This window comes from Perna viridis, chromosome 1, assembly GCF_037379345.1.
Source record: "Perna viridis isolate PV_CMFRI_1.1 ecotype Kerala chromosome 1, ASM3737934v1, whole genome shotgun sequence".
NCBI lineage: Eukaryota > Metazoa > Mollusca > Bivalvia > Mytilida > Mytilidae > Perna > Perna viridis.
The window spans coordinates 23755919-23780566 of record NC_142445.1 but is presented as its reverse complement, the minus strand read 5'-3'; the positions used below and the strand labels follow the sequence as shown (position 1 = coordinate 23780566).

General features: G+C 34.0%; 1 protein-coding gene across 2 annotated transcripts in view; it reads left to right on the top strand.

The window, feature by feature from the left end:
* LOC148627863 (IgGFc-binding protein-like) overlaps positions 1 to 24295 on the top strand; it is a 54545-nt gene extending 30250 nt beyond the window's left edge. For both annotated transcript variants that reach the window (XM_088580695.1, XM_088580687.1), the window contains 23 exons: positions 1500 to 1789; positions 2730 to 2941; positions 3463 to 3625; positions 4256 to 4447; positions 6578 to 6822; positions 7300 to 7613; positions 7920 to 8203; positions 9019 to 9230; positions 9894 to 10056; positions 11620 to 11811; positions 11968 to 12212; positions 13118 to 13431; positions 14113 to 14402; positions 14872 to 15083; positions 15741 to 15903; positions 15987 to 16181; positions 17922 to 18152; positions 18994 to 19983; positions 20586 to 20795; positions 21385 to 21468; positions 22853 to 23056; positions 23702 to 23863; positions 24230 to 24295. In XM_088580695.1, coding sequence (XP_088436821.1) covers positions 1500 to 1789; positions 2730 to 2941; positions 3463 to 3625; positions 4256 to 4447; positions 6578 to 6822; positions 7300 to 7613; positions 7920 to 8203; positions 9019 to 9230; positions 9894 to 10056; positions 11620 to 11811; positions 11968 to 12212; positions 13118 to 13431; positions 14113 to 14402; positions 14872 to 15083; positions 15741 to 15903; positions 15987 to 16181; positions 17922 to 18152; positions 18994 to 19983; positions 20586 to 20795; positions 21385 to 21468; positions 22853 to 23056; positions 23702 to 23856 — 5560 coding nt within the window. In that variant the 3' untranslated portion in view covers positions 23857 to 23863; positions 24230 to 24295. The remainder of the gene's footprint in view (positions 1 to 1499; positions 1790 to 2729; positions 2942 to 3462; positions 3626 to 4255; positions 4448 to 6577; positions 6823 to 7299; positions 7614 to 7919; positions 8204 to 9018; positions 9231 to 9893; positions 10057 to 11619; positions 11812 to 11967; positions 12213 to 13117; positions 13432 to 14112; positions 14403 to 14871; positions 15084 to 15740; positions 15904 to 15986; positions 16182 to 17921; positions 18153 to 18993; positions 19984 to 20585; positions 20796 to 21384; positions 21469 to 22852; positions 23057 to 23701; positions 23864 to 24229) is intronic.
* Positions 24296 to 24648: the final 353 nt, after the last annotated feature.

Below are 24648 nucleotides of genomic sequence, written 5' to 3'. Positions count from 1 at the left end.
CATAACTCTTTCCATTACGAATTAGCCTGTTCAACGGTTAACTTAACTTATTGGATGAGTGGTGAGCTTTCCGTGCTTTGTAAAGTATATTACCATATAATATAGGGTGGGAGATATCCGCACGTCGTAATCGTTTACAAGTACATCTGTGTTTGAGAATGAGTTTCTTGTATCGGCTGAGAAAAATTAAAATGTTTTTGCGAGCCTGTGATATCGAAAACCTTGATGAAGTTGTTTCTCGGTTATATATAGATTTCTATCGTTAAAATCCGAAACAACTATTACAAGCACGAGCAAATCGAACCAATTTTTATATGCAAACACCATATGATGGTGACAAGGGGACGTCACCATCTAAAAACCGATAGGGAATGAAAAATCATACCTTTAATCGTATATTTCAGTATTACCATTTTGATATGGTCAAGAAACGGACATTCTTTTTTTCATCAAAATTTGCTTTATTCAAAGAAAGTTCTGTAGAATGTATATCTGTATATCTTTGGTATTAATATTGAAGCCATCGTTGTTAGAAGCCAAAATATCCAAAAATTTGATGGCGAATGTTGTTTTGAAGGGTTTTAATTTTTTCTATCCCTAAACTGGGATTCATATCAATACATAAAGAGGTTGCAACAAGTGGTGCGCAGTTGGTTTGTTGGGAATTCCAGTGAACAGTATTGCCAAAGCGAAGTAACAAAAGTAAATTAGCAACTCGGACTCCACTAAAAACTTAAAGCATGGACCAGGTGCACCGGTAGGATGTGCGTCCTCTGCCATTCTAGAAACACCCGCCAAGTTGCTCATAAAAAGTCAAGTCCAGGGTAGATGAAAGAGGAAAGGAAAACTATGACAGGTTGAACAAATCAGTTTTCATGGTGCAGATGGACGCACCGTAACGAACCACGAGTTCATGATGACGACCATAAAACTTTTGTAGTAATGACTTCAATCTTGTAGCAACATTACCTTGTTCAAGAAGCCTAATTGTAAGAAGTCTAGCGCGATACGAAAGGTCTTTGCAGTTACGGCAAGCTCTGGCCTAAAGTATGAGTTGTGTTATGAGCATACAGAGGTGCTGAAGGGCTGTTGCCACAGATGAAAGAAAGTTCTGAATGAAAAGTCATCACATCACGTTTTCCATGATGTTTGGTCAATAGTTTTTCTTTACCATTGATCTGTAAGTGTAGATCAAGATATGAGGCTTACTTTACAGTGTCTGTAGTATCCTTTATCTCAAGTTCTTTGGGGTAGATGCGATGTATCAAATCCCCGGAACTAGGGTTGTTTAACGATAATACGTTATCTATATAGAGGAAACTGAGATTAAAAGATCTTGTTGAACGGTGTACTTTCTTTCGGATCAGATCAGCTATAAAGTCAGCCTCATAAGAGTGAAAGAATAGGTCAGCAAGTAGAGGAGCACAGTTTGTTCCCATTGGAATGCTGACCGTTTTAAATACACTTTAAATATCAACTATTACTACTGTTAATAACAGGTGTGCCACTGAAAATGTCAATAACACTGTTGGCACCAAGCCTTGTACGGATGCCGAAAAGAGAAAGGCAAAATCCAACAACCTCTGTGGAAAACTGATATCTAAAGACAGCCCTTTTAAAGAGTGCAGGGACGCAAAGAAAGTAGATTTTACGAAGATGTATTCAAGCTGCGAGTTTGATGTATGTTATTCAGATAGAAGTGACTCTCATTGTCAGACACTGGAGGGCACTGCTTTGGCTTGTAGTCAACATGGACATCAAGTGAAATGGAGAAATGCAACATTCTGTCGTAAGTCATTTTTTGATTGAACGTTGTGCAGCTTCAGTTTATTTGTAAATAGATTTCAGAGAGTTTATTAATGTACATGCGGAAAATTTGGCAATGTTTTTTGAGAAAGTGCGCGCAGTTTTGAAATACAATTTTATACAATTTATGTCATAAAATACTTTTCATGCATTAAGTAGGAACTACACCACAGTTATTGGTTCTGATTAATTCTGAAGTGTTTTGCATGTATCAAAAATGTGTCGTCTCACCATTTATCACGCATCTGTATCACATGGCTAATCTTCTTCACTTCTCTTTATTGCATGGCTGCACTTTTGTCATACCCGGCTCGAAATTCTATATCTTTATCGTTGTTATCGTTCCGGAGTCACGTGTATAGCTTGTTTACCATAAACATTCTTTTTACATGTATAATCAAGTGTATACTACATGGTAAATCTGTACACATGCCGTAACATCCTTGATGAATATCAGCTCTCGGGCCAGAGGCCCTTGCGCTAATGTTGATGTATTAGGATGATACAGCATGTGATATACATTGCGCTTTATTATTCTGCATAGATCTCATATTATAAGAATTCACAGTATTTCTTATTGAAAGGCGTTTATCTATCCTTACCCAGTAAGATTAAAATACTGGTTAAGCATAGCAATAAAATCAATATGTTTTTTTAGAATCAACCAAGAATATATACGACAGACAAAGACAAAAAACGAAATAAAAAACCACATTGGAGAGCTGTAAGAATGTTAACCAGCATGAAATAACTCTTTGTACAGTTTGCTTTATAAGGATGGGAAATCTCCAATAATTATTTAGGTATAGAGGAGTTAGCTAAGCTTGTTTAAGTATATTATGAATGAAATGTACAAAGCTGATAATCCTATTTTACGGACGATATTCTGATAGTAAATACAGCAAAACTGTTTTTAATTTAAGCACTTAAGTGTAAAGAAGGATTTGTATACAAAGAGTCGGTATCTTGTACAAATACATGTGACAACCCAAAAGCGGACCGTAACTGTAAAGACCCACCAGTTGATGGTTGTTCATGCCCTGATAGGACTTACTTAAATGGAGGGAAATGTGTGACTTTAGACAAGTGTGGTTCATGTGATCTGAACAAAGATGGATTGTTCTCCAAGCTGGCTGTAAGTATTGGTTATGTACATGTCGAACAAACCTAAAAAAGATATAGTTCATTATCGAATTTGAACTCTTTATAGTCATAAGGTAATATAAGACGTAAACATGAGTTATTTTATTCATATGAGATGAGATATAAATAAAAATGCATTTTTATACTCAAAATGGAACGAAATCAACAAAGGTACATGATATATTCCTATATGTGGTTGTTCTGGTATTGTGATTTATGGTAGGGTACCAAAGGAAATTTATTAATTAATTGTCAAATCAAAGATTTAACGACTCTTCGAACTGAAGTTTTTTCCTTTACCTCGAAATTTAGTACCCATGAATAAAAGTACTTGAACGGTTTTTGAATTCATTAAAGCTTCAGTCATATAGATATTAATATCGCTAAAACCTATATTGTGATAATATGTTTTTTGTTGTTCTATTTGCATTTTTTAAAATATCGTTTTACTGCTTTGTAAACCCAAAACCGTGTATTTCAATTAGAATCAAGGTTATCTGTATGATTCTTTAGTTTGACGACCAATACCCGAAAGGTGACTGCATCGACTCACAGAGATGCAACTTTATCAATGGAACTTTCAAACTGGTGAATGTCAAAGCTAGGACCACTTGTAAATCAGGCGACTGGTGTACGACCAATGACCATGGCGTATATGAATGTAGAAAGAAACCGAGTAATATCCTGTTCTTTTTATTACTTATCAGATTTTTTAAATCACACTAAAGGAAAACAATTTTTGTTCTTATGAAACATTTGTCAGTAGTATAGTGGTAGATCACACGTTTAAATGTAGCAGTCTGTTGGTTTGATCCCCGAAAGAGTTATATTGCAGTTTTTAATCGCTATCAAGCGTGCAGTTTGGTATACAATTTGTTTGCAGTTGGACCAGATTGAGCACAATGTGTATGTTTTTTTTATCTTTGTCTAGTCATTATCCCTGGATTGTGTCTATTTATTAACACTCTAGCCGTTGTTCTCTTGATTTCCCGTGCATGTTAAAGTGCGTCATATAATATTGGTTATGTATAAAGCAGACTCGTTCCGTTTGTTCAAATAGCTTTTCTTACAAACGATAATGCGCGCAACGCTCTTAAATCAATCCTTAACACACAATTCGTTTAAATAGCAAACGGTGGTCCTTCAACAACGCCAAGATTGTCTACGTTCGACCCTGGATTATCTTTTTTAATTACTATTCTAACCGCTATCCTCTTGATCTGCTGCGAAACGGCCGTCTACATGCCATTTTAAATTAGAATTTGATTGGTATAAATTACATTTATGGTGTTTATTGGTTTTACAGTACATGGAGGCTGGACATCCTATAGTTCATGGTCTGAATGGAGTACATGTAGTCGAAGCTGTAGTGGAGGGAACAGACAAAGAACTCGTGCAAGAAGTTGTACCAATCCATTACCACAACATGGAGGAAGGAACTGTGTCGGTCCATCAAAAGAAACTGGTGCCCAAAATTGCAACACATACAAGTGTCCAAGTAAATGCTTCTTTATTACTGTAAACGTATATTTCTTGCGGTTGCTAGTTTTTGCAGATTCACTTAATGTGAACAGATCAGCGGATATCACTGTAAAGGGTTTCAAAGAATAATTAGCGTTAGATAGTATTAACAATAATACTGGCGGGTACAAATTTGGCACTTGTCTATCCACAGCGAAAATAGCGAAAAATTGATACATCGCGAAATCAGTATCTGATTTATTGACATTGAAATATATTTTTTTAATAAATACAAAAATACTACTAGTAATCATGTAGATATTGAAAATTTCCGTTTTTTAAGACGTGTTTTAAGGAGTAACCTCTCACAAGTAGCATTAGAATCAAGTACATAGTGATTTCAAAATTCTGAAATAAACTATTAACAAAAAGTACTCAAAACCAAAAATATCGAAATGGGAAGCACAATCCAACAACAATGAATTCTAAAGAAGTATGTCGAAGGAGCTACAACTTTGTAGCCCCATGTTAAATACATGGAAATGAGGCTCAGTATTTGGAATTTGTGGTACATGGTATATGATATATAGTTCGGAACAGACAAGCCTGACAAATGGTTTGGTGGATGAGAAAGTAATCAAGGGAACCAAGATTCTAGCGGAAATCAAAAGAATATAATCCAGGGACAAAGGCCAGACATGGAAAACAGACAAACACAACAAAAAAGATGAAATAACTTAAGTAATACATACAAAGGAACAAAAGAAAATAAACAACTCAGACTCCACTAAAAACTGGGCGCATTGACCAGGTGCACAGGCAAGGTAAGCGTCCGTCCTCTTCTTTTCTAGAGACACCACCGAGTTGCTTAGGAAAAATCAAGTACGGGGTAAACGAAAGAGGAAAGAAAAACTATGACATATTGGACAAATCAGTTTTCATGGTGCAGATGGATACACCGTAACGATCCACGAGTTCATGATGACAAGCATAAAACTTCTGTAATGATGAATTCATTCTTGTGCAATATAACCCTGTTCCAGAAGCGTAATTGTAAAAAGTCTAGTGCGATACAAAACGTCTGCAGAGTCACGCCAAGCTCTGGCATAACGTATGAGTTGTGTTTTGAAAACTTCATACGTAGGTGCTGAAGGGATGTTGCCACAGATGAAGGGAAAATTCACAATACTGAGTAAAAAGTCATCAAGTTTGTCATAACGTTTAGTCTATAGTTTTCCTTTACCATCGGTCTTTAATGGCTGAATTCACAATGTCTATAGTATCATTTATCTCAAGTTCTTTGGGGTAGATGCGATGTATACAATCACCAAAACTAGGATTGTTTAACGTTGATACGTCATCTATATAGCGGAAATTGTTCTTTCTTTCGGATCAGATCAGCTATAAAATCAGCCTCATAAGAGCGAAGGAATAGGTCAGTAAGTAAAGGAGTACAATTTGTTTCCATTTGAATGCCGACCGCATGTTGATAAACACGTCCCACTACAATGGATAATTGTGTTGTCGACAATAAATGCCAGGATTTTGAAAACATCTTCTTCGGCATTTTTGGAAGATGATTTGGAATTATTTTTTTACAAAGTATGAGGAATCTCTGCAGGAACTACATATTTGTATCTAGATGTTCTGTTTTTTTGGAGTAACAGCGATGTATAATGTTTTTAACTGAGTATAGGGAGTAGAAATATAAAATGTTGCAAAATCATAGGTTTTAATGGTATTATATTCTGATAATTATATTGAATTGAAGGTTTCCAGGAGGTCTTTCGAATTTTTCAGGATCCACATTGAATTAATACCACTGCGGGAGTAAAAAGAATTACGGTAGGACTGTAGACGCTCTTTGACAGCTGTGAGTATAGAAGTTAAACGTTTTGAAAGAGATTTACCAGTACATTTTGCACATCCAGCTGTGTAGCATTGTTTGTATTGATTATTATGTAGTTCAGGAATCCAGTACATAGGCGGTAAATCACAATCATCGTCTTCGGCAGAGAGACCAAAAGTTTTCCACTATCTTATCTTTGAATAGAGTAGTGGGATCATACTTTTGAAAAAAAAATAGTCTCAATAGGTTTCCAGTATAGTTATATAAAGCTTTCGAATGTTTATGATAAATATATATATATATATTTATTTTCTTTAGGTTATTGTACATGTACTGGATCAGGAGATCCTCATTACTACACACCAGATGGCGCTGTTATTCATTTTATGGGAACTTGTAAATACACCTTGTGGCAATCAACCAACCCTGACGATTCCTGTAAATTCAGAGTGGAAACAAAAAATGAGAAACGATCTAGTTATTCTACAGTCTCCTGGACACGGATGATTGATTTCTACATGGGCTCAACACAAGTTCGAATTTTAAAAGGTGGATCAGTAGTGGTAGGTGATATGGCATCCTTCAAAATAATTCTTCGATGATTAACAAAATATAGCCATCGTCTGTCGTAGTATGAAAATAAAGATAAACAGACTCTTTAATTTTACGTTAGGCACTTTTTGATATATATCCACATGATATTCATAAGAATGCATTATAATTCATTCAGCGTGCAACTATTGCATAATGTCTACTGAAGAACAAACTTTGCCTACCAAAGCGAATGGAATGGAGACAACATTTTTTTATTTTCTTTTCTTCATGCAACCTCCAATACGTAGAAAAAAGTACGCTAAAATATTTCTAAAGATTGCGACTGCGTTACTCCATTTAAATTTCGTGTTTTTGTAATTGTCAATTCTTGAAACGTATAAAAACTGTCCACAAACGTCTATTTAAGCGGTTTTCTATTTAAAATTATGTTTGGTGATCTTTCCGATAAAACATACATTACCTTATACTTTAATGTTTCAACATAGATAAATGGAGTAGCAGTGAGTATTCCTTCATGGACCGCTGGTAACACTATCCAGGTCACTGAGAGCGGAAGTTACGTAACTGTGGTGCACTCCAAGTGTGACATTCGAGTGCAATTTGATGGGATCCATATTATCAATATCAGAGTACCAGAGAACAAGTTTGCTGGAAATCTCACGGGTATTTGTGGAAATTGTAACAAAGTAACTGCTGATGATTACAGCACGAAGTCGGGAGAAAAAGTCGGAAGTTGGGAATATGCAAAAATTGGAAACAGTTACAAAGTTAAAGACGATTCTGATCAACCTGATTCAAAGTATGCATAATTGAATTACGTTATCATACATTATAATGCTTTATTATGAATCATAGGCCACTAAATTGGATAATTATCACCATTTTTTTCAAAATCAATCTGAAGTTATTTAAGAATTAACGAATTGAGTAAAAGGGAGAAAAGCATTTGTTTATTCACCATTTGTCAATCATGTAATAGACATATTGAACAGACCAGTACAAAAAAGATTTAAGTTATATAAAAAAAATAATACGTTTTGCTGGCAACACTATACACTTACCCTATTCCACTATACATGGGACTAATTACTTTTGTTAAAAACAGCTGTGTCACTGGAAATAACACCTCAGGAACAAAGCCTTGCACAGACGTTCAGACAGTAAAAGCAAAATCAGACAATTTTTGTGGCAAACTGCTATCTAACAAAAGCCCTTTTAAGGAATGCAGGAACGCAGAGAAAGTAGACTTTACGAAGATGTATTCAAGCTGCGAGTTTGATGTCTGCTACTCAGATAGATATGATGCTCATTGTCAGACACTAGAGGGCACTGCTCTGGCTTGTAGTCAACATGGCTATCATGTCAAATGGAGAAATGCAACATTCTGTCGTAAGTACAATCATGTCATTTTGGTTATAAGATCATATCTATAATTAAACAATGAGCAAAGCTTCTATATGCACATTTTTATTACATTACTGTACATAATGAAATTTTTGCAATGATTTTTTTATGAAAGTACTTATGAGTAACAACTCGCATATTGAAAGGGTTATCAAGGGAACCAAGATTCCAGCGGAAATGAAAAGAATATAATTCAAGGATAAAGACTAGACAAGGAAAACTGACACATACAACAAAACATGTGAAATAACCAAAAAACATGGGCCGGGTAGGGTAAGTGTCCTCTGCTTTTCTAGAAAAACCTGCCGAGTTGGTCATAAAAAGTGAAGTCCGATGTTTTGAAATATATAGTAGGGATTATTTTTTTTGTCATAGCGATATATACTGCCTTTTTTGGTAAAATTTATGTAAATGCCATAATCATAATCAATGCACATTATGATTATAAATTCGCATTACTCTAGTTTTAAAAGACAATTTAAAGAAAAAGATTACAAAAATCGATTAGCTCTATATATTTATGCATACTATATACTTACATAGATATGAGCGGTCTAGATCATATACGATAAAGACAACTAACTTAATGAAACAAAGTTCATGCAATAATAAAACGAATAGTAAATCGACAATTAGTAACTGTTTGTAAAGGAGGGGAATTTCCAAAAATCACTGAAATATCGGACGGTTAGCTTCGTAGAATAAAAAACTTGTACGTTCATTATATTTAGAGTGCACAAAACATAAGCCAAATCTTACGAAACAAAATTCTGAAAGCTCTAAACTGTCTTCCATTTAAGCATTAAAATGCAAAGATGGATTTGTGTACAAAGAGTCGGTTTCTTGTACCAATACCTGTGACAACCCTACAGCTGACCGTAACTGTAAAGACCCACCAGTTGATGGCTGTACCTGCCCTGATAAGTTTTACTTAAGTGGAGGAAAATGTGTTACTTTAGACAAGTGTGGTTCTTGCGATCTGAATAATGAAGGATTGTTCTCGAAGCTGCCTGTAAGTATTGACTATTAATGTAAATTAATTTTTCATCGAACACAACGTTAAAAGACATAGTTTTGATATCGTTGCATTCGAATGGGAACTCTCTACAATCATAAGATAATATAAATAGTTAGTTAATATGTTGTTTAATTCCTATGAAATTAAGGCTTTGTGATGTGGTTAGCATGATTTTCGTGACGTACCAATTTTCGTGGTTTTAAGTACGGTTGACATACTTCAAAATTTGGTTTCCAATGAGAAGTAAATGTATTATTCAGTTGTCATCAACGAATCCAGTATTCTTCGAACCCTAAGCCACAAAATTTGGAACCCATGAATATAGACATTTACAGTGAATTTATTAAGGCTTCCGTTATTCCATAACTTATTTTGTGACATGTTTGTTGTTTTCCTGTTTGCATTTTTTAAAAACATCGTTTTACTCCTTTATCTAGAAAATATTCCAATTCTAAACATAGAGAAAATTCCATATTTTCATATTTTAGCAAAATAATATCAATTCTATATAAGGACACTTACATTTACTTTTTATAATTTTAACTCGGCCATTTCTCGTGTATTTTGTTTGGACTTATTCCAACTACCTAAAAAACGGTGAGACCAAAACACGTGTATTACAATTCCGTTCAAAGTTTTTCAAATGTGATTATTTAGCTTGATGATCAGTATCCAAAAGGTGACTGCATTGACTCACAGAGATGCAACTATAACAACGGAACATTCAAACTGGTGAATGTCAAAGCTAAGACCACGTGTAAATCCGGCGACTGGTGTACGACCAATGCCGATGGAATATATGAATGCAGAAAGAAACCAAGTAACATTTTGTTCTTTTAATATTTATCACAAAAGTACTTAGCTTTCACTAATAATCGTATGTAATAATTAAACAACAGCATTAGTAGTCTAGTGGAAGATCACTCATTAAATCCAGCCAAACAGTTTTTTGTTTGATCCCAGTCATACCAAAGTGATACATCTCTATCAAGCGTACATTTTTAAAAATGAATAACGTTTTGGTTCAGATTCAGGTCAAAAGTGATGATAAACAAATGAAATGTGTCTTATTTTGTTGGTTACGGATACAGCAAAATCGTCCGATTAATCAAATACTGCTTTATTTTAAATACTTTGATAATATGATGATAGGCGTAACGCTATTCTAATATGATGATAGGCGTAACGCTATTCTATTTTTAGCTCACCTGACCGAATGCCATGTGAGCTATTGCCATCACTTGGCGTCCGTCGTCGTCGTAACAATTTTCAAAACTCTTCTCTGAAACTACTCGACCAATGAGAACCACATTTGGTATGAACATTCCTTTGGGTATCCTGCACAGAACTAATGTGGGGATTCTTGATCCGTGGAAAAACATGGCCGCCGTTACTATAAATAGAACGTAGGGGCCAGACAGTAGTTTTTCGCATTTATCTCCAAGGTAGGTGAAGCCGAATTCTGACATGGGCTAAAAGTGTTCAGCACGATGAGATCTATCTGTGGTCAAAATTTGGTGAAAATCTGTTGACCCATGTTGGAGTTATTACCCTTTTTGGACATTTTTTGCTGTTTTTAATGTTATTATTTTTAAAAAATCTTCTCTTCAGAAACTACTTTACAGAATTAAATGAAAGTTGGTCTTTTTTGTGTTAAAGGGCATCCTCAACAAAATAATTGTTTGGATTTTTGATCTGTTATAAAGCATGGCGGCCGTTACTATAAATTGAACATTGGGGTCAGACACCAGATTTTTGCATATATCTCCAAAACGGTTAGGTTTAACCAAAATCTGACAGAGGTAAAATTATTCAGCATGAAGATATCTATCTCTGGTCAAATTTTGGTGAAAATATGTTGACTCATTTTGGTATTATTGCCCTTTTTGGACGTTTTTTTCTGTTTATGATGCTACTACTTTAAAAAATCTTCTCCTCAGAAACTGCTCAACAGAATTCAATGAAAGTTGACATTTTTGTTTTATAGGGTATCCTTAACGACATGACATATTTTTGATCGCTGAAAAAACATAGCTGCCGTTTCTAAAAGTAGAACAATTGGGTCAGACAGCAGATTTCTGCATACATCTCCAAATCTGTTAGGTTTAGCCAATAGCTTTCAAGTGCTGAAACGATCCTTATTATAAGTCTTACAAATGTGTCCAATGAATCAAATGGAGTCAAAATTGTCTGACAACTCCTTGTTAGAGTTATTGCCCTTAAAAGGCAAAAATTTAACAAGGTGAGCGATTCAGGCTCCTGGGAGCTTCTTGTTGATGTAAAATTCATTTAACTTAGATGTCTTATATTTAAACAGAGAAAATTTCAACAACGTGACAATTGATCACACTGGACTTTGAGTTTGAATTTGATAATTTTACAGTACATGGAGGCTGGATATCCCATAGTCAATGGTCCGAATGGAGTACATGTAGTCTAAGCTGTGGTGGAGGGACCAGGCAAAGAACTCGTGCTAGAAGTTGTACTAACCCATTACCACAACACGGAGGAAAGAATTGTGCGGGTCCTCCAAAGGAAATCGCTACCCAAACTTGCAATACATACAAGTGTCCAAGTAATTCTTTATTATCCGACTTTCTGATTTTAAAACAAATTGTGTAATCATACTTTTGAAAATTTATTAGTCTCAATATGTTTCCAGTATGTTTTACTGAAAGCTCTTTTTAAAAAAACCTAATGAATACCTAGATCAAAACTGTATTTTCTTCAGGTTACTGTACATGTTCAGTGTCAGGAGATCCTCATTACTATACACCAGATGGCGCTGTTATACATTTCATGGGAACTTGTAAGTACACACTTTGGCAATCGACCAATCCTGACGATTCCTGTGAGTTCAGGGTGGAAACAAAAAATGAGAAACGTTCAAGATATTCTACAGTCTCTTGGACAAGGATGATTGATTTCTACAAGGGCTCAACGCAAGTCCGAATTTTAAAAGGTGGCTCAGTAATGGTAAGTGGTGAGGCATTCTTTAAAAATAATTGTGAACTAGCATAGAAATAATTGGATTTTTCTTTTTTTAACTTTTGCTTCTGTAGAATGAAACATGAAAATAATGAAGACCTTTTAAGGTGTACACGATGTCTGTTTTCATTATGTTATTCATAGGATGTCATAGTTATTTATTTAACATACAACTATATTTGTTTGGAATTATACTGAAGAACAGGTTTTTTTACCTCTAAGATAAGTCCAGAAGATGTACCTTTTCTTATACGATATTTTTAATCTGACCTCAATAGGCTTCTGGGGGTTATGTTGCTACAAGATTGAAGTCATCACTACAGAAGTTTTATGGTCGTCATCATGAACTCGTGGATCGTTATGGTGTATCCATCAGCACCATGAAAACTGATTTATTCAACGGGTCATAGTTTTCCTTTCCTCGTTTGTCTACCCCGGACTTGACTTTTTATGAGCAACTCGGCGGGTGTTTCTAGAAAAGCAGAGGACGCTTACCCTACCGGTGCACCTGGTCCATGCTCCCAGTTTTTAGTGGAGTCCGAGTTGCTCATTTACTTTTGTTACTTTGTATGTATGATTTTAGTTACTTTATGTTCTTTGTTGTGTATGTCTGTTTTCCATGTCTGGTCTTTGTCCCTAGATTACATTCTTTTGATTACCGCTATAACCTTGGTTCCCTTGATTACTCTCTCAAATAGTATGTAAATTATATTGGCTTTAAATAGCAACTTCTTTGCTGCTCCAAAATTGAGTGTAGTGGTCAAAGTTTCCTCTATGTATAGAAACTTACGTTCATTAAGAGCACTTACGAATAGTGATTTCTTCTTTAAAAAAATATGGGCAATTTTTACGATAAAATGAAAATTACCTCACACTTTATTATTTCAATATAGATAAATGGCGTAGCAGTAAGTATTCCTTCGTGGACTGCTGATAACACTATCCAGGTCACTGAGAGTGGAAGCTATGTCACTGTAGTGCACTCGAAATGTAACATTCGAGTTCAATTTGATGGAGTCCATATTGTAAATATCAGGGTGCCAGAGAACAATTTTGCCGGAAATCTCACGGGTATCTGCGGAAATTGTAACAATATTACTGCCGATGATTACAGCACGAAGTCAGGAGAAAAAGTCGGAAGTTTAGATTATGCAAAGATAGGAAACAGTTACAAAGTTAAAGACAATTCCGATCAACCAGATTCTAAGTATGCAATATTAAAATTACGGTATCACTCTCCACAACTTTTTTATATCATAAAACTTTGAATACATTAAGTACCAGTCCTCATAAAATTCAGACACTGCCAATGGTAAAGGTGGTATAGAAAAATCCACCAAACAACCTATTTTTTTAAGTCCATATACATATATTCTATACTATCACATAAAGATAATCATTTCTGCATTCAGATCTGCACTTTTTTTATTCATCTCTGACTAAAATCAATCAAATGAAACCAAATCAAGAACATTAACTAAATGCAAAGTGTCCATTTCATGTACAATCTATATAACCTCTATTTCCAATCAACAAAATGAAAAACTAAGTCTTGTTATTAGTTACTGTTTCTGAATAAGAAAAAAACTGAATTTAGTAGGTTTTTGATATGCATTAATCACCTTCTGCTACTTAGATATTTATTTTTCTTTCGGGGGGGGATCAATCAGTAGTACTGCATGATGTTGTCAAAAATGAAAAAAATGGGAGGAAAGAGTTTTCTATCTGATTTATCCATCGTTGTTTCTTCTTCATGCATGTCATATTTCATATACTGAGACAACCTAAAATAAAGGAGTCGCGCAAATAAATATAATGTTTTCATATTGACCCCATACACTCACCCTTTTACACTTAAAATAACAGCGATTACTTCCGTTAATAACAGGTGTGCCACTGAAAATGTCAATAACACCGTTGGCACAAAGCCTTGCACGGATGTTGAAAAGAGAAAGGCTATGTCAAACAACTTCTGTGGAAAACTAATATCTAACGATAGTCCTTTTAAAGAATGCAGGGATGCAAAAAAAGTAGACTTTTCGAAGATGTATTCAAGCTGCGAGTTCGATGTCTGCTATTCAAATAAAAGTGATGCTCATTGTCAGACACTAGAGGGCACTGCTCTGGCATGTAGTCAACAAGGTTATCGTGTTAAATGGAGGAATGCGACATTCTGTCGTAAGTTTCATTTCAATCGGTTTCATTACTAACCTTCTGGTAATTGTGCAAAGTATAATATGATTAAAACAAATAATAATTATAACTATAATATAATTAAACAATTCAATTTTTGAATGAAAAGATTTATTGTTAAAAACTGATAACAATATTTGTTTAACAAATAAAAAGTTTTGCTTATTACTAATTCTTAAAGGAAAGTATGTAAGTGTAGAACCGCTAATAGTAACACAGGTGAACAAGATTTCACAAGTGTCTAAAAATATAAGGACTAAGTCAGGCTAAAAGTCGGTGATTACAAAGCTTCTAAAACAGATTGTAAGTGTTAAACAGTTATTTAGGTGTTAAATTGTTTGTTACTCTGAGCTGATGCTTTGTATCTGTGTATTCAGATTGATATGTAAAATAGATTGATCTTTAAAGGCTTAATCTTCAATAATTTTTCATGGAAATTGTTATTTATTTACAGCACTGAAATGCAACGATGGATTAGTGTACAAAGAGTCGGTATCGTGTACCAATACATGTGACAACCCAACAGCTGACCGTAACTGTAAAGACCCACCGGTTGATGGTTGTACCTGCCCTGATAAAACTTTCTTAAGTGGAGGGAAATGTGTGACTATGGACAAGTGTGGTTCTTGTGATCTGGATAAAGATGGGTTGTTCTCCAAGTTGGCTGTAAGTATGTAACAAAGCGAATCTTGTATTCAGTTTTTAACTGAGTTGATGAACTTTATCGCAAGAGTATAATTAGTTATAGGTATATGTACAATTATATATGGTATTTTTTTATATCAATGAAAATCTCTATAGTGCAATACGGATTTGGGGAATAAGGCATTCAAAGTGAAATATGAATACAGTTACAAATTTCATTGATTCCTTCCAATGCGAAAAAAAAATAATGCATGGGAGGTACACTCCTTTATCTGTGTCCGTCATTCCGTCACATTTTTGTAAAATTTGTCCCTGTCTCTACTTACCGCTTGATTTTTTTGACACAATGTTTATATTCCTGTTGACTATTCGATTTTTATTTTGACCACATTCAAATGTTCCGAGTGCGTGGGTAGCACTAGTGGGTATTGGCAAAACGAGTTTGCTCGTTTATGGTTTTTTGCGCAGGGAAAGTAGGAACTGGCATATCAGGTGTTTTAGTGCACTATTTTTATCTTCTTTTAAGTTAGCAAAGAAGTCGTAATGAAGGATATATTTTTCATTTGTTAAGCATATTCCATACGTATTTAATGATTTAAATTGTTTAATGTCTTAAGTATTTCTTAACGAAAACAGGTGATCATTAATGTTCTAAGAATGTTTTATTTTATGTTCTAGCTAAATGATACGTATCCGAAAGGGGATTGTATCGACTCCCAGAAATGCAGCTTTATAAATGAAAGTTTTGTGTTAATGTCTGTCAAAGGTAACACTGTATGTCAGTCAGGAGACTGGTGTACTACCAATGATCATGGAGTTTACGAGTGTACAAAGAAGCCAAGTAAGTATACTTAATATTATTTTTGAACATTTTAAAAGCCTAAAAAAAGAATCTATGAAATAGCGTAATGTTTTATTTTACAGTTCATGGTAATTGGACTTCATACAGTTCTTGGTCAGAATGGAGTTCATGTAGTCAAAGTTGTGGCGGAGGAAAGAAACAGAGAACTCGTTCTAGAAGTTGTACTAATCCAAAACCACAATATGGTGGACACAAGTGTACTGGGTCGGGCCTGGAAACTGACGTACAAACCTGTAAAACCCAAAATTGTCCAAATTGTATGTATATCTTTTAATAATTTGATGTGATTTGTAATGATCCTTATGATTGGTTTTTTTTAAAACATATATTTTGTATAAATTACAAAGGTACTGTGACGTCATTAACATTGATCGGTCAACCGAACGCAATTTAGAATTAAATACCGCTTTGATAAAGGAAATAATCTATGTTTTGATTTGAATCAACTATAAATTAATTTGTTGTCCAAATCATGGTTTCAAAACTAACTTTGGGTCAACTTACGCTTGCCATAAAATTGTCTCACAGTGTTGGTTATGTCGTCTTGATTGATAAAACATTCCTTCTTTGTGCAAAACTCCTTATGTTTACTCAAAATAACTTTATTCATGTTCGTGGTAAAAACTGTCCATAGGACATGAAGGTTAATGCGATGTATACTTTTTGTCTTACAGACATGAAACGTGTATATGAGTAATCAAGGGAACCAAGGTTATAGCGGTAATCAAAAGAATGTAATCCAAGACCAGACATGGAAAACAGACACACACAACAAAGAACATAAAGCAACTAAAATCATACATACAAAGTAACAAAAGCAAATAAGCAACTCGGACGCCACTAAATACTGGGAGCATGGACCAGGTGCACCGGTAGGGTAAGCGTCCTCTGCTTTTCTAGAAACACCCGCCGAGTTGCTCATAAAAAGTCAAGTCCGGGGTAGACGAGGAAAGGAAAACTATGACTCGTTGAATAAATCAGTTTTCATGATGCCGATGGATACACCATAACGATCCACGAGTTCATGATGACGACCATAAAACTTCTGTAGTGATGACTTAGTATCAACTTAACCCTGTTCCAGAAGCCTATTTGTTAGAGTTCTAGCGCGATTCAAAAAGTCTGCGTAGTTTAGGCAAGCTGTGGCTTAACGTATGAGTTGTGAATATGAACACTCCATATGCAGGTGCTGAAGGGATGTTGCCACAAATGAAAGGAAAGTTGACAATTTTGAATGAAAAGTGATCACGTTTGTCGTAAAGTTTGGTCATTAGTTTTCCTTTACCATCGATTTCTAAATGTAGGTCAGGATATGAGGCTGACTTCGTAGTATCTGTAGTGTCCTTTATCTCAAGTTCTTTGGGGGTAGATGCAATGTATCAAATTCCCGAAATTAGGATTGTTTAAATATAATACGTAATATATAAAAGGATATGTTGTATTGTGCTTGATATTCATGAAAACGCAATTGTGTTGCGTTGAAACATATCTTCATATCGATTTTATTGTGGTACTTAACCTTGTTTTATTTGACCACGGCAAAGTTAATTCTCGGTCCAGATACCAATCTATTAAACAAATAAGAAATAGTAAATATACCAAATTGAGGAAAGGCAAGACAAAAAGAAGAATTTAGACCTGACACACATAAACGAGTTTCAATTAACTCGTTCAAATATTGTGGTGATGTCGAGTGCTTCGGAAGGGTTAGTAGTTGCTGCTTGAAAAACACCGCCCTGTTCCCACCATGCAGGTCATGTGTATTGAAAAGTGAGAACGTCATTGGCAAATACATAGATAAGCAACTATTGACAAAAAAACATTGTTATTGAAAATGACTTCCATGAGGTAACTGACAACTTGAATCTGGGCAAGAAATAAAAGTTGCTATACCGTCTGTTTTACTGCATTCCTATTTACATGACTTGGATGTATTGAATTTTCTTTCAATACTTTTGACGGTAATACGATAAAAAATTGATTTATTTCTGATTCAGATACAATGAATTGTGTAATGCTTCCAATGAATAATAAGGTGGGAAATGACGCTGATTGGGACAGAGCTCAAACAAAACAACAGCCAAATTTGGAAGCTTGCCAACAGTTTTGTCTAGACAGTACACAATGTTTATCTGTTCACTACACCGAAGGTTATTGTTTTGTCTACAACAAGCAAACAACAATAGAAATGAAGGCTCATGCAATATACTCTTTGAAAAATTGCACCCGTAAGTTATTTTCAATTTCTCTTTAATATCAGACCTTAGTGGACACAATTTCTAATTCATCACCAATGTAGAGGAACAACGCTATAATGAGCTGAGGTTTGATGCGTGTGTTCATGTTTTTATCATAAATAAACATGAAATGACGAAAGGTGTAAAGGTGGGGATACATTACATTTTGTTGTGTTAACATATCCATGATAAGGGACAACTTTATACTGGTATTACGAACAATATAATGTGTTAAGAAGAGAAATAGGATATAATAATGGTATAAAAATGATGGTTAATTCAATTTTTACAATAGTAACGAATGTTCTCAAATAATATCGTATTAATAAATTAAAATTCAATATTTACCTTATATACAAACCTTTCAACACAATGTTTTTCCTCTTTTATTTAAATTATTGCTTTTCTTCTTCTTGAAGTGTAAAACAATGTATGATTAAGTTATTTAAATGCTTTCAATTATATGTGCACAAAATATCTTAGTCTACTGTGTTCGAAAATAAAAAATGATTATAAGAAAATTTTATCGTTTTTGGCATGTAAGAAGGTCATCAAATTGTGGAGGGTTGCACGGACATATACAAAATACAAGTATACTCGGTTGAATAAAATCCAAAATAGCTGTAATTCAAAGACTAGACTGGGAGCTGTGACAAATACTTGTGAGCTCTTTACGGAAATGAAATATGAGGAGAATATCTGTGTCCTACACAACAATCACTTGTTCATGTGATATATTCGTTTATCTAACAACCTTTGTTAATTTTTAAGACTATTTGATAGCAACCTAGTATATGTTTCTTTGATTCTTTGTTTTCCTATTATTTGGCAGATAAAACAGCTCCTGGTGGGTTAGGCAACCCTATATCGGTAACTAATATACCCAGAAACACAATTAAGTCGTCACCTAAAAGTAATACCGGTGAACAAACTAAAATAACATCCAACATAATAGGAACAACAATCATTAAACCCGATACTGGTTCTTCATTCATATCGGCGACAAGCGAAACAATAACAATGCCAGAACAACACACAAACAAAGATGTTATGACAACTATTGGAAATCCAGGCCAAACTGCTTCTACTGAATCGCCATCCAACGGGAAACCAACCAAGGAATATGAATATCCAAAGACGACCGTGTTCATTGATGCAACATCTAATCGGAATGTTGATTCATCAGATGCAACAGTCCAACAAACGACGCCACGCAGACAATCATCAACACCCAAGGTTCAAGAACATCTTACATCCAAATTTCCAGGAACTGATACCCAGTCTTTAACCACAGAATCTGTACCCAGTACAACTCCATCGAACACTATAGGAGACAATAGCAAGACAACCATGGCACCAATAAGGACAGAATATTTCACAACCGAACAATTGAAAACAGATATAACCACCTTGTTTTCTGAATCATACACAACAAACAAGGTTGTGGACCAAACAATTACAGAAAATGAAGAAAGGACAATACTTGTGGATCAAACTAGACGCCCAATCGTACCTACTGTAACTGAATACCGGACAACAGTAAACAACCAGAAGACTGATGGTTTAACAGAGACACCAAACAGTAGCTCCGAAACAACCTTGCGAGCAACAACTTCTAGCCTATTAGGAAGTAGTGTATCACTAACAACTGATAAACAAACAACAAATGGAAGAGTTGGCACTACACACGCGGTCCCGTTAGTTTCTACAACGAATGGAATAATGACAACAGAGACTTTTAGACCAGAATCGACAAGTATCGTCATCGTAGAAGAACCAGGATTACCTGAATCAACTGCCATACAAATTCAACCTACTGAAGGTAATGACTTTGCTATACCTAATGGTGTTTGCGAAATAATTAGTTTTGATATATAAATAAATTGTAAACTATAATATTTAGCAATCAATAACTGTAAATTATGGTTAAAAAAACTATTCTATATATAAAAAAAATCTTCTAAACAGAGACTCCTATGAACACCAGAAATAATGAAAACACAACACCGACTGAAATGAAATTTATAACCGTTGCCAAAAGATAGCTCTTCAAAAGGTTTGTTTTAACTTGCATAAAATAATTCGGTGCATTTCTACAATGTTTAAGTAATTAAAATTAAAAGCAAAATATATGAAATTATTTTTTTCACAGATAATTTCATTTCCCCAACAATAAACATGTTTTAAATTGTTGAAAAGCATCTTTTGCCTAGCCCCAATAGATAAGTCTTAAAGATGAAAGACAAATCAAATAAGTAAATGAAATTAAAAAATAAGCTATTAGGATTTTCTTTATTGCTGACATTTTGTTAAACACATGTAATCAATAAATATCATGTAGCTGCTTTTTCTGTAATGTCAACAGAAAGTTGTTTATTTTTTGCTATTTTGAAAACTTTGTACTGTTTGCGTCCTTTCATACAGATAAAAACACCTTTATGACAACAAAGCAACTGGTAACAAATGCAGAAGTCAGTACCACTTCGAAACCAAATGAAACACCAGATGGCGGAAAAACTGAAGCAGCCACTATTCCTGGAACCCTTTCCTCTTCTACTGTAAACAACGGCGGTGTCAGTGGAAATACAACACCAGCTTGGACGACGATTCCAACTGCTGATAAGATAGCAAATGGTTTTTACTATAACTTATGTATATGTACAATGATTACATTTTGGTAGTATTTATGGATTTGTACAAATTCTTACAGAAATCAAGCGTTAGTTGAGCATTATGCCGATGCAGACTACAACACTTTTTACCATACGCTAGCCATTTTTTGACGTTAATCATTAAACGGGAATTTATCAAATTATCAAAAGTTGGCGAACTTCAACGAACAATAAAAGAATAAAAGAAGCATTCATTAGGCTCAATATTTTTAACATTGTCAACTTCTTTCCACCTACAGTGAATTAAGATACTTTCTCGATTGTGTAGTCAAGAAAAACAGTGAAAAGAAAAATGAAATGCAACTATTATAAACTCTTGTATTATCCTAAAGTAGCGATTGAGGACAACAATAAAAAGTAACTTAAAAATTTGAGTTTCTTGACTGCAACAAATACATTATTCATTTTAGTCTAAAAAAAGTAAAAATTAAAAACTGTGTATTTTATATCTTAGAGAGTTTATAAAATATCATTTCAAAATGATGTAAATAATTTAATATACCAATAATTTTCGCACAGCTACAAATAAAATGACAACAAAATTTTTACAGCTATTCCCATAGTGACGGACTCTTCTACTGATGACAGTAATAGCAAGACAGGTGAAAATACAACGCCGACTACAACGAAAGCTGGTAAGGTTGGAAATGTGAAAGGTTTATAGTATATTTAATAATAGTTCAATGTTTTGAAAAAATACACAATATACAAATGTGCTGAGAACCATGGAAAAACTGAAATCTTGTACCGGGCATAGCTGCCAGTTCTAGCTGAATTTGTATATCAGACTTTATTGTCAAACCACTTGAACAATAAAATGTTAAAAAAGTGTAAAGCCATCAAAATAAGAGTTTTGATTCCAAACGGGGTGGTGTGACGTGTGTAACATTATTACAGAACTATATTCAGTCAGTGATATTGTATAATTAGTTACTTGTAAGGTCAATTCATTTTGACTGCTTAAATAGAAGTTCAGAATTTAAATGTTATTGCGTACAGCTTAGAATAACAAGGCATTTCTTTTCCGATTCATATACAATATTTTTGCAATCTTTGTACTATGTGTTTGTCTGTTGTAAAGTCTGTAATACACCCAATTTGAAACAAAAAGCATTTGAAACATAATTTATGATTTTGTTCATTCATAAACAAAAGCCAATTTTATAAAACTAATCTAATGTCTATGAATGAACATTTTATTTTGCGATTAGTAAAGAAAATTTGATTTAAATTAGATTGGTGGACTGAGAATGAAATACAAATATGGAATGTTTAAATGTGTAAAAAATAGTTTTAAATTCTAATTTGATTACTGTTTTTATTAAGTTAAGAATTTGAACTATATACTATTTTAACCTTTCTCTGGTTTAAAGGGGCCTGCATAATTATGGTCAGAATACTTTTCTCCGCTCATCCGTTTGCACGTATATGCCAAACTCCTTATAAGAAAGTCCATGCATTCTTTTCTAAGATAATTTGGTCATGCATGGTGCAACTGCAATTATTAAATTTAATCAGAATTACTTCGTCATTAACTCAGATAAGTGGTAGAAAACATCCCTTTAAGCCGCAAGTCCTTTTTCAAACCTTTTTTTAAAATAATGTCACTTTGCAGATATTGATCTGAATGGATTTAGGTTTTCTATCAGCATCAAAAATATCGAGGTCATTTTCTCAGATAGCTGCCATGGATACTTATTTGGTAATTGCAACCCCGTTTAAACTGGTCTGTAGATATTAATGAAAACTTATAGAAATGATTAGAGGCTAATGCCAGTATATTTTCACTCAGAATGATTTAGGGTTTGCTATAATTTTACCTATATTTTGCAGTTGAACCTAATAAGATTTTTATCTTGCATCTAGCAAACACAAAGAAGGTGTTTTTCTGCATCTGTGTCTGCTTTAAATAAACTTTATGTTTAGGTTTATATTTCGTAACATGTGGATTAAATGGAAAATCTCAAGAGTATATGCCTGCGTGTGAAAGTAGTGTGCACATACTAATTTTAATTTCAGGTACAACTGAAAAGAAATTTAAATCAACGACACAATCTACGATTGATGTAACAATCAGTACTGGACCTAAGGATTATGGTGAAACGACAATCATACCAGGAAGGACAGTTGTTTCCTCTTCTGGCAAAAATAAAAACAATGATGTAAGAAATGAAACTACAACACCGACAACGACGAAAGCTGCTTCGGCTGAAAAATTAAAAGGTAATGGTTCGGAATTATCACCTTAAAAAAATTCTTCTTTACAAAACAGGTGTTTAAGGAGGTAGACCTAGGGTAATAGACACAACTCTTACAAATTATTGGACAAATTGTATTCAACAATTTACATAAATCTAATGTAAGCATCAAAGTAACCTGGGCTGATTTCGTTCTGTTTCAAATGAAAGCTTGATAGGCTCTGGTTAAATTGAATATGATACAAACATATCGATTTCAAAAGTTAGGTCCATTACCCTAGATCTACCTCCTTAAACTCAAAATAACAGTAATTTTTTGTGTTTAAAATTGTGACCTGGAAAATTGTTGTCATTGCATACTTTTTAAGTAATTCATCTAATGAATAATTTTGTAGCAGTTTTCTTGCCCTTGCATTCAACTGCGCTGACATTTCCTGCTTGTAATTCGGAAAAAAGGTGTTTCAAAATGAGTGCACATTGTCCTTTTGTTGTGCGTGTTAGATTAATGCTTTTATTTTTACCGAAAACGTGTTAAAACTAACGCGAGTTTAGGTGAATGTTTTCTTACGTTTGACATACAAAACGTACAAGAGACATACATGAAAAAGATACTTATTTCAAACATCCAATCTTATCGTTCAGCTCTCTACTTTGCCATAACTGTTTCCAGGCATGAAGTGTAAAACGCTTTTTGGATATTACCCTGACCCAGACAATTGTGCTGGTTTCATCCAATGTAACTCGGGTAAACCCTACAAAATGCCATGTGCCAAAGGAACAATATGGAGTCAAGCAGTTCTGACGTGTATTCATGGAAAATGTTAAGGAAACTGTGAGTGCATAAAAATATATCTTGTATTTTTTTCATCTTTTGAATGCAATATTATTAGAGTTATTTATATATTAATCATGTATCTAGTTATTTGGAAACTTACAAGTTGCATACGATGTTTTGTGTGCTTTCTTTTTGTTTCGGTATATTTTGATTGAATCTTTGCGATTAAATATTTTAAATCTCTATTTAAATTTCCAAAACTAACGTATCATAAGAAAATAGGAGGAATAATCCCAATAGAATAGAGTTAAACATAACGATAGAGTTGGTTTTATATATATATATATTATATCGTATTGTATTTCAAATTTTAGTTTATGCAAGATTACAAATTTTGATTATTTTTTGATAATTTTTTTTCAGGATGCAAAGCCTAATTTGGTGACATTTCTTCCTTGGACGTGAAATAAATAATTATGCACTGCATAATAGTTTCTAATTTATTCAGTACTGAAAATGTACCAAAGTATAAGCTTTAACGGAAAGTAAATTTGAAAGTGAAAATCGGCCAAAACATATACCAAGGCTTCATTATCTAAGAGATGGCAAAAGGTGAAAACAGGAAAACACAATCTATGAAACATAATCAAATACAATTACATATTAAAAATGAATTTAGGGAAAACAAAACAATAGAAAAAAACTTAAACACTTGCATATTAACTCCCACCAAAAAAAGGAGTGACAAATTATTCAGGAAAGGTACGCATGTCCCGCACCACAAGAGGCACGCATCGCAAATGAGGTAAGTAAAATCTGGTAAGTGTCGAGTTTGATTGATT